General features: G+C 44.7%; 1 protein-coding gene across 2 annotated transcripts; it reads left to right on the forward strand.

Moving 5' to 3' along the window:
• Positions 1 to 157: 157 nt before the first annotated feature.
• ZNF174 (zinc finger protein 174) lies at positions 158 to 7,023 on the forward strand. Of its 2 annotated transcripts, none has more exons than XM_059692927.1 (3): positions 158 to 1,316; positions 2,270 to 2,492; positions 5,801 to 5,838. In XM_059692927.1, the coding sequence occupies exons 1-3, from the start codon at positions 909 to 911 to the stop codon at positions 5,821 to 5,823; spliced, it is 654 nt and encodes a 217-aa protein (XP_059548910.1). In that variant the 5' UTR covers positions 158 to 908; the 3' UTR covers positions 5,824 to 5,838. The 2 variants fall into 2 exon arrangements, with proteins under 2 accessions (XP_059548910.1, XP_059548909.1); XM_059692926.1 differs by lacking the exon at positions 5,801 to 5,838 and adding an exon at positions 5,984 to 7,023 and having other exon boundaries at positions 165 to 1,316.
• The last annotated feature ends 10,713 nt before the right edge of the window (positions 7,024 to 17,736 follow it).

Below are 17,736 nucleotides of genomic sequence, written 5' to 3' on the forward strand. Positions count from 1 at the left end.
GTCAGCCTCGACAGATATCCCAGCCAATAGACAGGAAAGCCTGCCCTCGAAAATCCAATCCCTCTGCGAAGAAGGCGGCTCTCCCGTGGCGTAGTTCCTCCGCAGTAAGTGGGCGTGTCTGCGGCAAGAGGTTCTGCCCCGCCTCCAGCCCTGGCTCCGGGGTTTTGGTTTCCTGATACTCCGTGAGGTGAGTCCGCTGCTGGTGGGCGCGGGGTACAGCCAGTCGGCGACGCTGCCTTCCCAGGGGCCAGCCCGGGCTTGTAGGCGGCCGCGAAGTTGAGCCGCGCCCGGAGTGCGGGAGCTTCGTCAAGCCCGGGGCCAGCTGGGGCGCGGAGCCCGAGCCCGGCTTTTTCGGAGGCCGGAGCGGCTGGGCCTTCGGAGCCTCTGCAACGAGCCACCCCCGGGTTTCCGACGCCTCTGCTCGCAAGTAGGAGGCCTTCGCTGACTCCCACCCCGACGCACGCGGCCTCCTCGGATCACCCGGTGGCGCCGGGTGAGCTGCTGGAGGTCTCCTAACCAGAATTCGGGACAGCCGGTGCGGGTGTCTGACAGCTTGAACTTTTCCTAGGTCGTGCTGCGCGTTTCTTCTGAGACTTCGCGCGCTCATAGGTGAAATAAAAGCAGTATTTCCCCACAGTTTCCTCTGAAGATTTTCCGACTTTTCTCCTTCACAAGATAGTTCTAGAAACTATCGGAAAGACAGACGCTTTCCACTCCCAGGGACTGTGTTGCCTTCAGGAGTCTGGAGTCAAGGCCAGTGAATGAGAAGGGCCTGTCTGCATCCTGTCCTCAACACCTTCAGGAGAACTTCGTTTCTAGCGTTTAGAACGACTTCTCCAGGGCTATGATCCCTCAGGCTTGAGCTGTTTGCGAGGAGAAAAAAAAAAAGCTGTCTCCTGCGCCCCAAAATGGCAGCTAAGATGGAGATAACGCTGAGCTCTCAGTCCCACATTCAGGCTTCTTCCAAGCAAGAGAGACACATCATAGCAAAGCTAGAAGAGAAGCGGGGGACGGCTCTGCAAAAGGACTGCCCCAACCCTGAGGCCTCCCGCCAGAGCTTTAGGCGGTTTTGTTATCAAGAGGTGTCTGGACCCCAAGAGGCACTCTCCCGGCTCCGGCAGCTCTGCCGGCAGTGGCTGCAGCCCGAGCTGCACACCAAAGAGCAGATTCTGGAGCTGCTGGTGCTGGAGCAGTTCCTGAACATCCTGCCCCCGGAAATCCAGGCTCGGGTCAGGCATCGATGTCCAATGAGCAGCAAGGAGATGGTGACTCTGGTGGAAGATTTTCACAGAGCAGCCAAGAGACCAAAGCAGTGGGTAAGGAGGGTCTTCTTTGATGGTCCCTAGGATTTTTCTTTTTTCTTCCCCATCTGGATAATGTTTGGTTTCTGGCCCTCCCTAATCAGAGCCCAGAAATGGACCAGATGGCTTCAAACATGTTTTCTGGCCTCTATTTTGGGAACATTTCCCCTACCCCCAGATATACCAGGTTTTCAGAAAACCCATCCATGGGCGCTTCCATGACAAAGTGGAGGATCAAGTAAGGTTATTGAGCCTTTGCTGACAGATCTCCCCTCCGTTCCTTTTGAAGGTTTCCTACCATCAGGATTCTTAGCAGATAGTGTAATCCTGTTGGGTAGGAATTTGATTTATGAGGAACTTCACTGAACCTTGTTCCAGTTAAGTGTCTTGCATATTGCCTTTGGATCAGGAAGTCGCAGCTCAGTTGGCTAGTATCCCTTTCAACCCTCACCCTCAAAGTCAGACCAAAGCTGGATCCTCAGCAGGAAGCAAACAACCATGTGCTTTGGGGAATGGAAGCAGTTAGGGAACAGGAGTGGGGCAGTCCTTGGGCAGAACAATTTATTAGGTAAAGATGGTTTTTAATGGCCCTTACTACACTGCTTCCCAATTCTACAGAGCCTGTTTTCAGGAGTAGTAGGGAGGCAGGTGTGCATAGGGTGGGAATCATGATTGACCCTGTTGTCTGCGCCTGCTCTTTAGTGACTTTGATTCCAGGCCTTGAGCAAGGCCCAAGCTTTAGGATTCTCCACTCAAGAAGTATTGGCTGATTTGAAGCAGCCTCATTCTGGTCATTTCCCATGTCCTTCCCTGTGTTTTCTTTGAGAGTTTCAGCAATCTCTATCAAAGGTGACCTCCAGTCCATTATCAGGAATTCCCAGGGTCAGGGGTCCTTACAGAGCAGTGAGAGGTCAAGCTGCCTGAGTCAGTCCTCTGGCTGCACTCTAATGCATGGGGCTTGTTCCTAGGTGGCTGTTTGTATGCAGGGGCAGAAAGTGCTCTTGGAGAGAACTGGATCTCAGCTTGGAGAACAGGAACTGCCAGACTTTCAACTGCAAACTCCTAGGAGATATCCTAGGGAAAACTGTTTGGAGGAGCCTTTCCAGGCAGGACTTCAGGACCAGTTTAGCCCCCATCAGTGGGAAAAATCCCCACTCCTTCTGGAACCAGTCACCAAATTGGCTGGGACAGGTAAATGCTCTGTGCCTCCTCTCTCCCTCTCATCAGTCTTCATCTCCATCAAAGCATTCATGGTTGTGAAAAGCCATAGACAAGATGATGATGTTTTTTTAAAATGTTGTATGTAATTGTAGATCTTTATGCCTGAAAAAATTTCACTGATTAGAATGGTAGTGGTATGCCCAGGCAGTGTGGCTCAGTGGTTGAGCATTAACCTATGAACCAGGAGGTCACAGTTCGATTTCTAGTCAGGGCACATGCCCGGGTACCAGGCTTGATCTCCAGTGTGGGGCATGCAGGAGGCAGCTGATCAGTGATTCTCTCTCATCATTGATGTTTCTATCTCTTCCTCTTCTTTCCTCTCTGAAAGCAACAAAAATATATTTAAAAAAAAACACGAATGGCCGTGATACTACACATGAGAACTATGTTTTTATTTTCTGTTAATGACTATTTGACAATGCAGTACACAACAGGACTGTTCTAGTGCTTTTCTGTCCCTTTTAGGACTTCCTATATAGTGCAGACAGATCCAAATATGACCACTGACTAACTTCCATGCAAGCTGAGTTTCATCACTTAAAATGGTCCTATACTAGTATTTAGAAGGGGCCTACACAAGTTCTTTTCATTAGAGAAAAAGCCCACTCCATAACATATTATTTTCTGCCTCCTTCTCCTATGACATTTTCTGTGCTTTAAACTTTTGTGTCCACTTCCTTACCTGTCTCTGGTACAATGACAGTATAACTCTCAGCCCTACTCCACACAGCCCTGTGACTGCTAAAACTGAATGGCAGTGACCTTTGGCCAGTCTTGGTGAAGTAAATATAGGATACAGTCAGCAAGTTAGAGAGTTGCAAGAAAACTAGAGCCTTGATCCCTTCAGATTTGCTACAGTCAGTGAAACACTTTGATTTCATTATTCTCAGAACTCAAGAATGGAGAAGAATTGAGGTATCCAATAGAAAATCAGTGTGACCCTAGCTGAGGTCCTGCGCCATAATCTATGGCCTTCGTGGACCTGAATAAAGTGGACCACACACACTTCCTTCCCCTGGCTCAGCAAAGGCAACTGGCTGTGTGTACAGTATCTTCCTTCATTTGTAGATTCTCATGCTTCTCATCCCTAAGATCCAACAGTGTCTTCCTTCAGAGCTGCACTGTGCAGTATATTTGCCACTAGCCACATGCAACTGTGTAGATGTTGTTTATTGAGATATAATTCACATACTATAAAATTCACACTTTTAAAGTGTGGATTTTAGTATAATTACAGTGGTTTTTAATATAATTACACAGTTGTGCAACTATCACCACTAATTTCTGAATATTTTCATAATCTCAAAAAAGAAACCCATACCTGTTAGCAGTCACTCTCCATCCCTTCCTCTCTAATCCCTGACAATCACTGTCTACTTTCTGTCTCTTGATTTGCCTATTCTGGACATTTCATTGTCCAGCATCATGTAAAATGTGCTCTTTTATGATTGGCTTTTTCACTTAACATATTTTCAAGGTTAATCCATATTGTAGCATGTATCAGTACTTTATTCCTTTTTAAGGCTAAATGATATTTATTAATGGACATTTTGTTATCAGTTGATGGACATTTGGGTTTTCACTTGGGGGTATTATGAATAATGCTACTGTGAATATTTATATACAAGTGGACATGTTTTCATTGCTCTTAGGTATGGAGTGGAATTACTGGGTGATATGGCAACTATGTTTAACTTTTGGAGGAAACACCAGACTGTTTTCTAAAGAGGCTGTGCAATTTTACATTCCCACCAACAGTCTATGGGGATTCCACTTTCTTTACATCCTTGCTAACATTTGTTACTGTTGTCTTTTTTATTACAGCCATCCTAGTAGGTGGGAAGTGGTATCTTGTGGATGTTTTGAGTTATTTCCCTAGTAACTAATGATGTTGAGCATCTGTCCATGTGTTTATTGGCCACTTATATATTCTTTGGAGACATGTCTGTTCAGATCCTTTGCTCATTTTTAAATTGAGTTAGTCTTTTTATTGTTGAAAGAGTTCTTTACATATTCTGGATACTAGACCCTTATATAGAGTTTACAAGTGTTTTTCCTATTCTTTGGGTTGTCTTTTTACTTTCTTACTTTTTGTTGTTAATCCTCACCTGAGGATCATTTTCTCCATTGATTTTTAGAGAGAATGGAAGGGGAGGGAAAGAGACAGACAGAGAAAAAAACATTGATGTATGAGAAATACATTGATCGGTTGCCTCCCACTCAAGCCCTGACCAGGGCTGGGGATGGAACCTACAACACAGGTTCGTGCCCTTGACTGGAAGTTGAACTTGTGATTCTTCGGTGCTTGGGCTGACGCTCTAAACACTAAGCACACTGGCCAGGGATCTTTTTATTTTCTTAGTAGTATTCTTTGAAGCACAAATGTTTTTTATTTTAATTAAGTCCAGATTATCTGTTTTTTTCTATATCTGCTTATGTTTTTGGTCACATATGTAAATTACCATTGCCTAATTCAAAGTCATAAGGATTTACATCTATATTTTATTTAAAGAGAGATTGGTTTAGTTCTTACATTTAGGTCTTTGATCCATTTTAAATTAATTTTTGTATATGCTATAAGGTGGGGATCCAACTTCCTTCTTTTGCATCTGGAAATCCAGTTATCCTAGCACCATTTATTGAAAAGACTATTCTTTCCCCATTGAGTTGTCTTGTCAACCTTGTTGAAGAGCAATTGATTATAATTGCATGGGCTGCTTATTTAAATTAATTAAAAGTGTAAAATCCAGTTTCTCACACTAGTCACATTTCAAGTACTCAGTACCTGCATGTGGCTAGTGGCTGCTATATTGAATAGCACTTGCACACACGTACACACACACATATTGCTTACATGTCAGGAATTCTATGGGATAACACAGCTCTGGATCCTCTGACTAGCCCACAGGCTATTCCAGCTAATTTCCATCCTGATTCTCAATCCTGTTGGTTAGAAGTTGGGTAGTTTCTGTAAATAGGATGCATATCTAACCCATATTCCAGGTTCCAAACACAAATGCTGTCAATTTTATAAGGAAAGGAAATTACACATTCATTGGATTTACCATTTGAAGAGAAAGTGGTGGTCATTCAATGTCCATGAAGAGAGAGTGAATTTGCAAAGTTGACATTCCAACTCTCTTCTTTTTATTCCTTAGTTGATACTCAGGCCTTTGGGTTTGCTTTTCCCTATTTCTCCTTTCCTAAGCCTTTCCTAAAGTTAGGAAGAAGGGAGGAGGTTGGAAAACTTGGTTCCTAACTTTAACATAAATTTCCAGGTACCACCCCCCAAAGATTCTGACTCAGCAGTCTGCTTGTTCGGTAAGTTCTCCAGATGAGTCTAATGCAAGTCGCCAGTGGAGGACCACAGATTGAGAAACCTTACAGTATATTTCATAACTCTTTTGCTGAGGTTCTTTCTTTGAAGCCCAAAATATGAAACAGATTCTTTCTAATTATAGAGGCCCCCAGAATGAAAAGTGAGAACAAGGAGAATCCACAACAGGAAGGTACTAAAGGAGCAAAGCCATGTGCAGTGTCACCCAGCAGACCCAAAGGGAATCATCTGCAGAGTCCTGATCCAAGAGGGGCAAATATGAGTGAATCCCGGTTGTCACGAAGGCAGGTCAGCCCCCCAAATGCTCAAAAGCCATTCACTCACTTCCAGAGACATTACAGGGAACTGGAATATATCAGCAGCCCCCTAAAAAACCATCCACTGAGAGAGCTGAAGAAAAGCAAAGGAAGTACAAGAAGCCTGAACAGTTGTTTGCAACGTCCAAGTCACCAGGCGACCCACTCAGTGAAGAAACCTTACAAATGTGATGACTGTGGGAAAAGCTTCACATGGAATTCAGAGCTGAAAAGACACAAGCGAGTCCACACAGGGGAGAGACCCTATACCTGTGGAGAGTGTGGCAACTGCTTTGGGCGTCAATCAACTCTGAAACTGCACCAGCGGATCCACACTGGAGAGAAGCCGTACCAGTGTGGCCAGTGTGGGAAAAGCTTTCGCCAGAGCTCAAACCTTCACCAGCATCACAGACTTCACCATGGGGACTGAAAGCAGAGCTTTGGTCTTTCTGTTCAGAAGGAAGGTATTCATGTTTCTCCTTCCCCTTAGTTGCATATAAATTATAAAGACTGTCTGTGGGACTTACAAGGAATGCAAGAGGTCCCTGAAGAATGACAGTGTACATTTCGCTGGTGAGGGATCCCAGAAGAAGCTGTTGGGAACATGACCATGCATGGTGACAGGGTGAAGAAATGGCAGGTCTGAGCACTGATTGAAAGGGAACTGGGATCTCTACTGAAGAGTGGGGCATAACTACTGAAGGAGCATCAGGATGATCCTGCAGATGTCCCTGTCCCATGTTAAATCTTTTCTGCACTGCTTTATTTATCCTCAAGGGTATATTCTATATATAGTTATATATTTGCTGTTATACCAGGCAATCTTTATCATGCACACACTTTAATAAAGATGGGTGATACACAAGAATTTCAAGGCAAAAGTTCATTGGAATATAAATACCCTAGTATTCTTTCTGTAATTCCTGGCTGTTCATAACAAAGGACACATGAAGGGAGAATATGAACATACTTGTGTGAGGAGAGGGTTTCTAAGTAATTAGTGCTTTTACCACACACACACATATTGAGGGATCTTTTTTATATCAAAGCACCCTTAATTTAGGAAAAGAAAATCTACACAGCTACTGCAATCCTGTCCAAGGGATAGGGAAAAGCTACAACCAGGAGCAAGTAGTGGATGTAGACTGCTAAGCAGATGTCACAGGGAATCCTTACGACTCTCCTTTCTCACGTGCCAGTAGCTTTAGGAATAACAGAATAATTGGGGTAATGAAAAAGTTTTAAAAACTGAATTATTTCAGTATGTTTACTAAGAATTATTGAAATGGGTTAATTATATATGTAATTAAGCCAAAATGAAGTTTCTGAAAATAACAAAATATACTTATATAAGATGTTAAAGTCCTGGAACTAGGCCTGAGAGATTATCTAATCCCATTCCTTTATTCTCTCATAGTGGAAATTAAAATGCAATTATTATGCAATTTTTAGTTACCCTGGGCAAACCAGCTGATCCCCCAGTTGAGAGAAAACTTTTGGTAGATAGGTGCACTATCTCATGCAGAAAACTGGTACGTAGCATTCTTCCTAAAGCATCAGTATCCTAATGTCACTCCTAGTCACCTCAGGACTGTGGCTTGTGCTGTCATTACCTCCCTCCCCATTACATCCTTCCTTACAGCAGAGGGTCAAGTGCACATACCTGCATTCCTGCTTTCCAGATATTTGCACATAGTTTCCTTTGCCTTTAGACCCTGCAACACATACCCCCCTTCCATCCTCTCACTTCACAAGAGTTGCCTGCTCTGCAAATCCTTCTCTGACAAGTTCTAGGCATACTTAGACTTAATGGAATGTCACTCCCTACACCATTCTGCACACCAGTGGTGCTCAAACTGGGAGTACATTTTGCCCCCAAGAGGAGATCTGGCCAAGTCTGGAAACATTGTTGGGGAAGGAAGGATAGCTCCTGGCCCCTCGTGGGTGGAGACCAGGAGTACGGCTAAATATCAGACAGTGCACGGGATGGCCCCCACAACAGAATTATCTGATCCAAAATGTCAATAGTGCTAGGGCTGGGGAGCTGTATCATACAGGATAAAAGATCTTTAAGGACAAGAACCTGTTTTACCACCATTTTAGCTATTGGACTTAGCCATATGCTACCAGGAGAAATAGAGAAATAGATGTCAGTAATGGAAGTGCCAGGGGCTCCTCGGGGCCCATTTCTGACTGAATCAGATCCTGGTGACAATCTGTTGAATGCAGCGGATGAAACTTTTTATCTCTGGGGCAGAGGTGGACTTAATGGAAGCCTAGTGGCCTTTGTCATAATGTTTGGTCGCCCTTTAGACTAATTCACAGTCCTCTTCCCAACAAACACATTAGATATTAGAAGAGTTCATCTTCATTATTAGGCCTAGACCAGCAGTCGCCAACTGGTGGCCCGTGGATCACTAGTGGTCAGTGATGTCTGAAAAGTTGGTGACCGCTGCTTTAAGGAAACCTTTGGAGCAGTGGTTGCCAACTGGTGGTCCGTGGACCATTGGTCGTCTGTGAGGTCCAAAAGGTTGGCGACCGCTGGCCTAGACCATACCTCACTCCTGTCTGCTGCCTCTCACTGGCCAGGGCCTCTTTGGTTCCTCATTCTGTTCCTACCTTCCCCACCTCCTTTTTCCATGCCAATTTCACTATTGTTTCTTAACTTTCCTAATCTTACTTATATCTGTATTAATTTCTTTTGGTTGCTGTAACAGATGACCACAAACTTAGTGGCTTAAGACAGCACAAACATCTCAGAGTTCCAGAGGTCAGAAGTCCAAAATCAGTTTTGTTGAGCTGAAATCAAGGTGTAAATAGCCCTGGTTTCTTCTGGGGGTTCTGAGAGGGTAATCTTGTTTCCTTGTGTTTTTCACTTCTAGTGGCTGCTGGTATTCCTTGGCTTGTGGTCCCTTCCTCCACCTTTTTTGTTTTTTTTGTTTGTTTGTTTTTAACGTTAAAAAAAATATTTTAAATTGATTCCAGAGAGGAAGGGAGAGAGAGAGAGAGAGAGAGAGAGAGAGAGAGAGAGAGAGAGAGAGAGAGAGAGAGAGAGAGAGAAACATCAGTGATGAGAGAGAATCATCGATCGGTCACTTCCTGCACCCCCCCCCCCCACTGGGGACCCAACCTGCAACCCAGGCATGTGCCCTTGACTGGAATCAAATCTGGGACCCTTCAGTCTACAGGGCCAAACCCGCTAGGGCCTTTCCTCCATCTTCAACATGCATCCCCCCACTCTGTCATCACATCACCTTCTCTGACTCTGACCCTCTAGCCTCCCTCTTATAAGGAATATTATGATTATATTGGGCTCACTTAGATAATCCAAGATTATCTCCCCATCAAGATCGTTTAAATATAATCACATCTGCAAAATCCCTTTTGCATATCTAAGATCTAAAACATAAAGGAAGATAGATGTCCACTTTCCTTATTTATAAGAGTTGGGACAGGAACTCTTCCTTAAATAAGAGCTTTGTTTCTTTGGTACTTTGAACCTGTGTGCATGTGTTCTCTCTTCTAATTACAAAATCGATAATTGTTGAATCTTAATGTCTTTGGGTACCTGTTCAACACTGAACCTTGAATAAAGGTGACAAAATCACCACTCTGACTATCACTCATTCCCAAAAGGTGATGCTACCTTACCTGACCCAGCCCAGTTTTCCTTTGGCAGATAAGGTGATGAGTGCCTCTGAGGGTCTGAGGGTCTGGAAGAAGGTTCCTGGACATCCAGCCACATTTGCAGGTCTGATTTTAAAGAGATGAAGAGGGAGAAAGACAGAGCAACATCAATTGGTTGCCTCCTGTATGTGCCCCGACCGGGGATTAAGCCCACAACCTGGGTATGTACCCTGGTTGGCTTCAACCTGCCACATTTCGGTGTATGGGACGGTGCTCCAACCAAGCCACACCAGCCAGGATTGTACTCAGTTCTTCAGATGTAGGTTCCTCCTGCCCCCTTCACCTCTGCATGGTTCCACTAAAGAGTCTCAGCACAAAACACTGATCTGCTGACTTGGAATCAGCTACCCCTTGTAAAAAAAAAAAAATATTATTGTGTGCTGTTTTATGGCTGAATAGTATTTTATTGTATGGATAGATCATGTTTTGTTTATCCATTCATTAGTTGATGTACTTTTGGGTTGTTTCTACTTTTTGGCCATTATGAATAATGCTGCTATGAACATTCATGTACAGGTGTTTTGCAAATACCTTAATTTCAAAAACCCAATGAAAAGTTTGTCAGAGAGCCTAGAGTCTTGTGAGAGTAGTGCCATACACTAGTGCTTCTAGAGTACCTGCAAGCAAGAATAGGTGCAGAGGTCTAGGGAAGGGCTTACTCTAGAAGATGGGAGAGACCAGGATAGCAGAGGGACAGCATCCCCTTCAGGAGCAGCTTTAAGGAGGGCAGAACATCTAAAGATGGTTACAAATTAGGGCTCACCATGTCCCACTGGGAGGTATGAGAACAGGGGCATGGGACATGGGCATGTCTGTTGAGGGTGATGGGCAGGCACTTGTACTAAGGATTCAGCCTCTTCAGGAGAGGACAGGAGCAGTATGCTTGCATCATTAGGAGGGAAAATCTGAGTGGATGGATTCTGAGAGTGACACACTCTTAGGAAATGATAGAGCTCAGGAAATGATACTGCAGAGTAGAGTTCATGCAGAGTGTGGGTGTTCAGGCCAAAGATGATGCCCTGGGGGAGGTATTAACCATTTGGAAAACTATAAGAAAGGAGTGTCCAGAGGCAGTTCAGCGTAGCCAAGTGTTTTTAGTCTGCTTGGGCTTCTATAACAAAATACCACAGATTTGGAGGCTTATAAACAACAGATATTTCTTATAGTTCTGGAGCTTGAAATCTAAGATCAAGGAGCCAGCATAGGCAGGTCATGTTCTGATGAGAGTCCTCTTCCTGGTTCATAGCAGGCTGAGTTCTCTGTGTCATGTGAGCATGATGGAAGGGGTGAGGGAGCTCTCTGGGGTCTGTTTTATAACTGTCCCATTCATGAGGGCTCCACCCCCGACCCCCAAGAACTAAGTACTTCTAAAAGATTCCTGCCTCCTAATACCATCATCTTTGGGGGTTAGGATTTCAACATATGAATTGTGGCAGGGCTGGGGGGCACACAAACATTCATACCATGCACCAAGTGTGAATGAACTTTGGCTTTGGACAGACCTAGATCTAATCCTGGCTCTGGTTCCCCTTTCAAATCTGTTTCTTCAACTCAATAAGGTTTAAATAAGAAAATCTGAGTTATGTCTCAGCATGATGAGTATCCTAGCTAATGCAAAGGCTCCATGGAGCATAAATGCCTCATTCCTTAAGAGGCCTGGTCCCCCCTCGGGGTGGCTCTCAGGGGTCTGGTCCAGATATTACTGGAAGTGTGGACCAGTCAGTGGGCAAGGCTGCCTCAGGCAAGGCCAATCTACAGCAAAACTGGGAAGGTGATCAAGTCTGCCTCTAACTACATTTACAAACCTTTTCAAAATTGCAGACTAGCTCTAGCCGGTTTGGCTCAGTAGATAGAGTGATGGCCTGTGGACTGAAGGGTCCCAGGTTCAATTCCAGTTATGGGCACGTACCTCGGTTGCAGCCTCCTCCCTGGCCCAGGCCCTGGTAAGGACTCATGTAGAAGGCAAACAATGTGTTTCTCTCACATCAGTGTTTCTCTCTGTCTTTCTCTCTCTTCTACTCTCTCTAAAATCAATGGAAGAATATCCTTGGGTGAGGATTAAAAAAAAAATCAGTCTATTGCTGAAAGAATAACCAAGATTGTCCACAGTCCAGCTGTTGTATAGATCCTTCTACCATACCTTAATAGACCATCATCCAAGTTCTTGTTAGAAATTTTTATAGATGGGGAACTTGTCACTTTACAAGATACAACATTTCATTTGGGGACTGTCATTGTTTTAAATTCTAAGATGCTGGACTTTCAGTCATATAGGCCTTTGCCTCTGGATCCCTGGTTGCTTCTGTCAATACGTTGGAGAGGCAATGGGCAGGGGCAGAGAACTGGGAATGAGGGGAATCATGTTACAGCTTCTAGAATGCTCCACACAAAGGCTTTGTAAAAATCTGTCAGTCTTTTTTATTTTTAAACTTTTAAGGTTGGCACTATTGCAGATGTCCCCTATTTTCCCCCTCTTTGGCCACTTCCACCCAACCCCACCTATACCTCCCTTGGCCTTCACCACACTATTGTCTGTGTCCATGGAGTATGCGTATAGTGTATGTTCATTAGCTAACCCCCTTACCTTCTTTATCCAGTCACCTCCTCCCCTCCCTCTGGCACCCAGCAGTCTGTTCCATGTATCCATGCTTCTGGTTCCATTTTCTTGGTCAGTTTTATTTTGTTCATTAGTGAGATTATATGGTATTTGTATTTCTCTGACTGACTTATTTTGCTTGACATAGTATTCCATTGTGTAAATGTACCACAGCTTTTTTATCCTCTCATATGCTGATGGGAAAATCTGTTGGTCTTAGCTCCTCAACACAGAGAAGGAGCCCACAAGGGAAGTTTGTTTTCAGGATGAAGGTGAAGTAAAACATTTGGAGACCTAGACATCTCTGCAAAACATGCCCCTGTATGTCTAGTTCTGAGGCATATACCGCACTGAGCAAGATAATTCCCTGGGAAAGAGGTTCTTTTCTAGAAGATGACAGTAAGAGTCCTCTCTGATCCAGGAATTGAAGGTCATAGGTCAACCAGAAGCCAGATATGTACCCTTAGGAAAGGGATATCAGAGCCAAGGAGAAAGTCCTTTCTGTTGGAGAAGTTTGCTCCTAGAGAGTAAGGGACCTCCTGAGGCAGGTGGATGGGATAGGACAGTTGTATCCCAAAGGATACCAGCTGGGACTGTACCTAGGAACATCACACTCTGTCCATAGGGTGTTGTTGGGCACCTGGGTCCTCCAACTTCTGGCTGTTTTTTCCTAGAAACAGAGAAAGTACAGGTGAACAGGAAAAGCTTACTATACATGGGGTCAGCTGACACATTAGCTGAGGTCCTTGTAAGGATCTCCATTAGAGAAGTCAGCCCACTGCCCTGTGCTCTTTCCAGAAGTCTCCAACCAATAAACTCCACGTCATCATGTAGCTCCCAGCTCTCCTCAGAAGAACATAGGCTCCCTGACCTTCCTCGCCAGATGAAATCTCTCTCATAGCATGATGTGCCTCTTCTCTATGGCATGCACCATACTGCAATGTCACACTCACTTGTGATTAAAGCATCTCCCTAGAAAGTTTAGAAAAAACTGTAAATTCATGAGGAGGCAATAGGTCTTCTCTCCACAAAGCTAGCAACCATCATCTCTGCTTTCTCATCCCACTAAAACATTACTTTTGCCTTTAAATCTATCTCGAAGTCAACCCTTTTTTCTCATTCCCATGACCCCCACTACAGGCCCTCATCTCTCCCTCACTATATTATAGCAGCCTCCTGAGTGTCTGTCATCTTTGGCTGGTCCTAATCTGTAGCATTTGGTTGCAGAATTATCAACACAATGCAGGTCACTTTGAAAACTCTGTCCCTGCCTTTCTGTCCCACCACCACATGGGAGCGCCCCTCATCCTAGGGTGGCGTGCTGGATTGCTGATGGCCCCCAAACTGACCCAAATAGTGGGGAGCAGAGCCCGGTGTCTCCCCCGCTGGGCTTGGGACTTGATGGGCAGATGGGGCATAGGCACCAGTGCCTATGGATGAGGAGCGGACCCCTCTACAGAATGTACTGTCCAGTCCCCTCCAATTAGGCCTTCGAGCACCCAACCTGAGGAAGCCTTGTTTCTTTTTTTCTTTTTTTCCCAACTATAGGAGAGCATTTATTTGGTAAATCACAGAGGTAGAAAAAGTAATTTGTAGAAGAAATGGGCTTAGGAAACAAGTTATACAGGCAAAGGAAGAGCCCTTGGAGCTTGGGAGTGAGGAAGGTAATGATAACAGCACCTGGGGGGTGGGGGAAAGAAAGGGCAAGGGTGTGCTCCCAGGAGGGAGAGCCAAGGAAACCTTGTTTCTTATTGCCTGGCATCGCTGTCAGTGTGAAGAGGGGCCAGGCCATTGAGGAACCCTCTGAGAAATGGGTGTTATGAGGAGGGCAAAATAAAGGAGGCAGAGATGGGGGTATATTCCAGGTAAAAGGAAAAGTATGTTCACAATTCTTGAGACATTCAATAGCCTGGTATATTTGATGAACTGTAAGAAAGTCAATGCAACTAGAGAGTGAGAAACAGACAAACAATACAGAAAAGAACAGCTGGACTTGGAGCTAGCAAGGCACCAGAAGTGAGCCTGTGAATTTCATTTCCCAACCTTGATGGCAATTCTAATGCAAGTGGTCTTGGCACTTCCATAGGCGTACCCTGCTGGTGGCCGAGCACAAGTTGCAGGGGTTCTTCTCCAAGGCTGAGCAAAGATTTCTGGGAGCCCCAGCCAGCGCACCCTCACCTTCCACCCACTAATTGCTGCCCCTGTACTGCCAAGGTGGAACAGAGAGGAGGGGAACTTGATGTCTAGTGTTGTCTCCCAGAGTAGCACTGGAATTTTCTTCTGAGTTCCCGGGAGCATATGACTTTACCTCCATTATTTTTTTTTTATTAAATCTTTATTGTTCAGATTATTACATTTGTTCCTTTTTTTCCCCCCCCATAACTCCCCTCCTCCCAGTTCCCGCCCCACCCTCCGCCCTCACTCCCCACCCACTGTCCTCATCCATAGGTGCACGATTTTTGTCCAGTCTCTTCCCACATCTCCCACACCCCTTTCCCCCCCAAGAATAGTCAGTCCATTCCCTTTCTATGTCCCTGATTCTATTATAATCAACAGTTCATCCTGTTCATCAGATTATTTATTCACTTGATTCTTAGATTCACTTGTTGATAGATGCATATTTGTTGTTCATAATTTGTATCTTTACCTTTTTCTTCCTCTTCCTCTTCCTAAAGGATACCTTTCAGCATTTCATATAATCCTGGTTTGGTGGTGATGAACTCCTTTAGCTTTTCCTTATCTGTGAAGCTCTTTATCTGACCTTCAATTCTGAATGATAGCTTTGCTGGATAAAGTAATCTTGGTTGTAGGTTCTTGGTATTCATCACTTTGAATATTTCTTGCCACTCCCTTCTGGCCTGCAAAGTTTCTGTTGAGAAATCAGCTGACAGTCGTATGGGTATTCCCTTGTAGGTAACTGAGTTTCTTTCTCTTGCTGTTTTTAAGATTCTCTCTTTATCTTTTGCTCTTGGCATTTTAATTATGATGTGTCTTGGTGTGGTCCTCTTTGGATTCCTTTTGTTTGGGGTTCTCCGAGCTTCTTGGACCTGTAAGTCCATTTCTTTCACCAGGTGGGGGAAGTTTTCTGTCATTATTTCTTCAAATAGGTTTTCAATATCTTGCTCTCTCTCATCTTCTGGCACCCCTATAATTCTGATGTTGGTACGCTTGAAGCTGTCCCAGAGGCTCCTTACACTATCCTCGCATTTTTGGATTCTTTTTTCATTTTGCTTTTCCGGTTGGATGTTTTTTGCTTCCTCGCATTTCAAATCATTGACTTGATTCTTGCGCTCCTCTGGTCTGCTGTCGGGCGTCTGTATAATATTCGTTATTTCAGTCTGTGTGTGCTTAATTTCTAGTTGGTTCCCCAATATAAGATCGAGGGTCTTATTAGTTTTCGTGTAGATCTCATTAAGTTTATCGGCAGCTTCTAAACAGTTCTTGAGAGACCTTAAAAGTGTGGTTCTGAACTCTATTTCTTCCATTGACAATTTTGTCCTGTTTCTTTGTCTCCGCATTTTGTTATGCTTCCTTGGTGCACCCCCTAGTGGTCTTTGTTCGTAGTCTTATAGATAAATCTTGATTGTTGTAGCTAATTCCAGGGAGGGTTTGACCTCCAGGCCAAGTGGCTATGAGAATCAGGTGGGTCAGCAGTGAGAGAACTTCTGTCCTCTAGGGAGGTGCTAATTAGCCTTTGCCTGAGGCTATCCGGCAAATGCCTCTGTGCAGGGCTTGGGCCGGGTGGGTCGCACAGGATCAACAGGGTGGGCTGGAGAGAGCAGTTATGGCGGCTCTCAGTCCTGTCCCCAGGGGCTCTGCCTCTCTGAGTCCCAGCACCCGCTGCAAAGCTCGGAGAGAAAGCTGCACTCGCTCTGACCGAAGCCAGACAGTCCCGCTTCTCCCGTTTGAGTCTGGGTCCCTAAAGACTCGCCCGGATCTGGTGCTCAGAGTCTGCGACTCCCTCCCGATTGAAAACAACAACCGCGCCCTCCGCCGCCAGCCCGCTCCGCGCACTCCTCACCTCAGAATTTGACTTCAGCACTGCGCCTCCTCTGAGTGTCCGTATGCGTTTCTCTTTCCTCCTAGTTGTAGGACTTCCACTCAGCCAGCGTTCCTGTGGTTCTGGGTGAAGTCCCTTCCATTTTTTGGTTTCACTTTTGAAGTAGTTGTTCAAAGCAGCAAACTCCGGCATTAACCTATGCCGCCATCTTGGTTCTCCTTTACCTCCATTATTAATGGGCCCTGTCTAAACCACAATCCCAACAGTTTTCAAAATTCACCTCATTGCATCTAAAACCACTTAAATGTTTTTTAAAAATCACCTCATTGCCATCATAAAAAAGCAGTTAGCCTTGGCTGGTGTGCTCAGTTATTAGAGTGTTGGCCCATGCACAGAGGGTTAAGGGTTTGATTCCAGGTCAAGGGAGACAACCAATCCATGTTTCTCTTTCACATCGATGTTTCTCTCTCCCTCCTTCCCTTCCACTCTCTATGGTTGAAGATGAACAACAACAACAACAAAAGCATTTATTAGACGTCAAATTGCACATCAGTCGAGCCAGTTTGGCTCAGTGGATAGAGCGTCAGCCTGCGGACTGAAGGGTCCCAGGTTCGATTCTGGTCAAGGGAATGTACCTTGGTTGTGTGCAGGAGGCAGCTGATGGATCTTTCTCTCTCATCAGTGTTTCTAACTCTTTATTCCTCTCCCTTCCTCTCTGTAAAAAACCAATAAAATATATTTTTTAAAAAATTGCACATCAGACAGACATAATCACTGCCTAGTAAGAGCTTGCAATGTAGAGCTAAGCCTGATGTGAATACACCAAAAACAGTAAAATCAAAACATTAAACAACAGTACAAGTGCATACAACAAACATACTTATGAGGTATCCAAAGGAACTGGAGATTGCAGCATATTCACAGATTTCTCTAAATGTACACTTATGTCATATCCCTATCTTCCCCAGGCTGTTAATGCAAGGAGGGATGTTAAAAAAAAAAAGACAAACCTGGCTGGAGTGGCTCAGTGGTTGAGCTTTGACCTTTGAACCAGGAGGTCACAGTTTAATTCCAGGTCAGAGCACATGCCCGGGTTGCTGGCTCGATCCCCAGTAGCGGGCTTGCAAGAGGCAGCCAATCAATGATTCTCTCTCATCATTAATGTTTCTCTCTCTCTCCCCCCCCACTCCCTTCCTCTCTGAACTCAATAAAAATATACCCTATATAATAAAAGCCTAATATGCAAATTATTTGACCAGGAATTCAACCGCTCACTATGATGTGCTCTGACCACCAGG

Source organism: Myotis daubentonii, chromosome 4 (assembly GCF_963259705.1).
Source record: "Myotis daubentonii chromosome 4, mMyoDau2.1, whole genome shotgun sequence".
Taxonomy (NCBI): Eukaryota; Metazoa; Chordata; class Mammalia; order Chiroptera; family Vespertilionidae; genus Myotis; species Myotis daubentonii.

Bases quoted from the DNA above. Each gene is read 5' to 3' on its own strand.
- ZNF174 (XM_059692926.1), top strand. From the start codon at position 909: ATGGCAGCTAAGATGGAGATAACGCTGAGCTCTCAGTCCCACATTCAG. The intron at 1,317-2,269 runs GTAAGGAGGGTC...GCTTGTTCCTAG, and splicing joins CCAAGAGACCAAAGCAGTGG to GTGGCTGTTTGTATGCAGGG. The intron at 2,493-5,983 runs GTAAATGCTCTG...TTCTAATTATAG, and splicing joins CACCAAATTGGCTGGGACAG to AGGCCCCCAGAATGAAAAGT.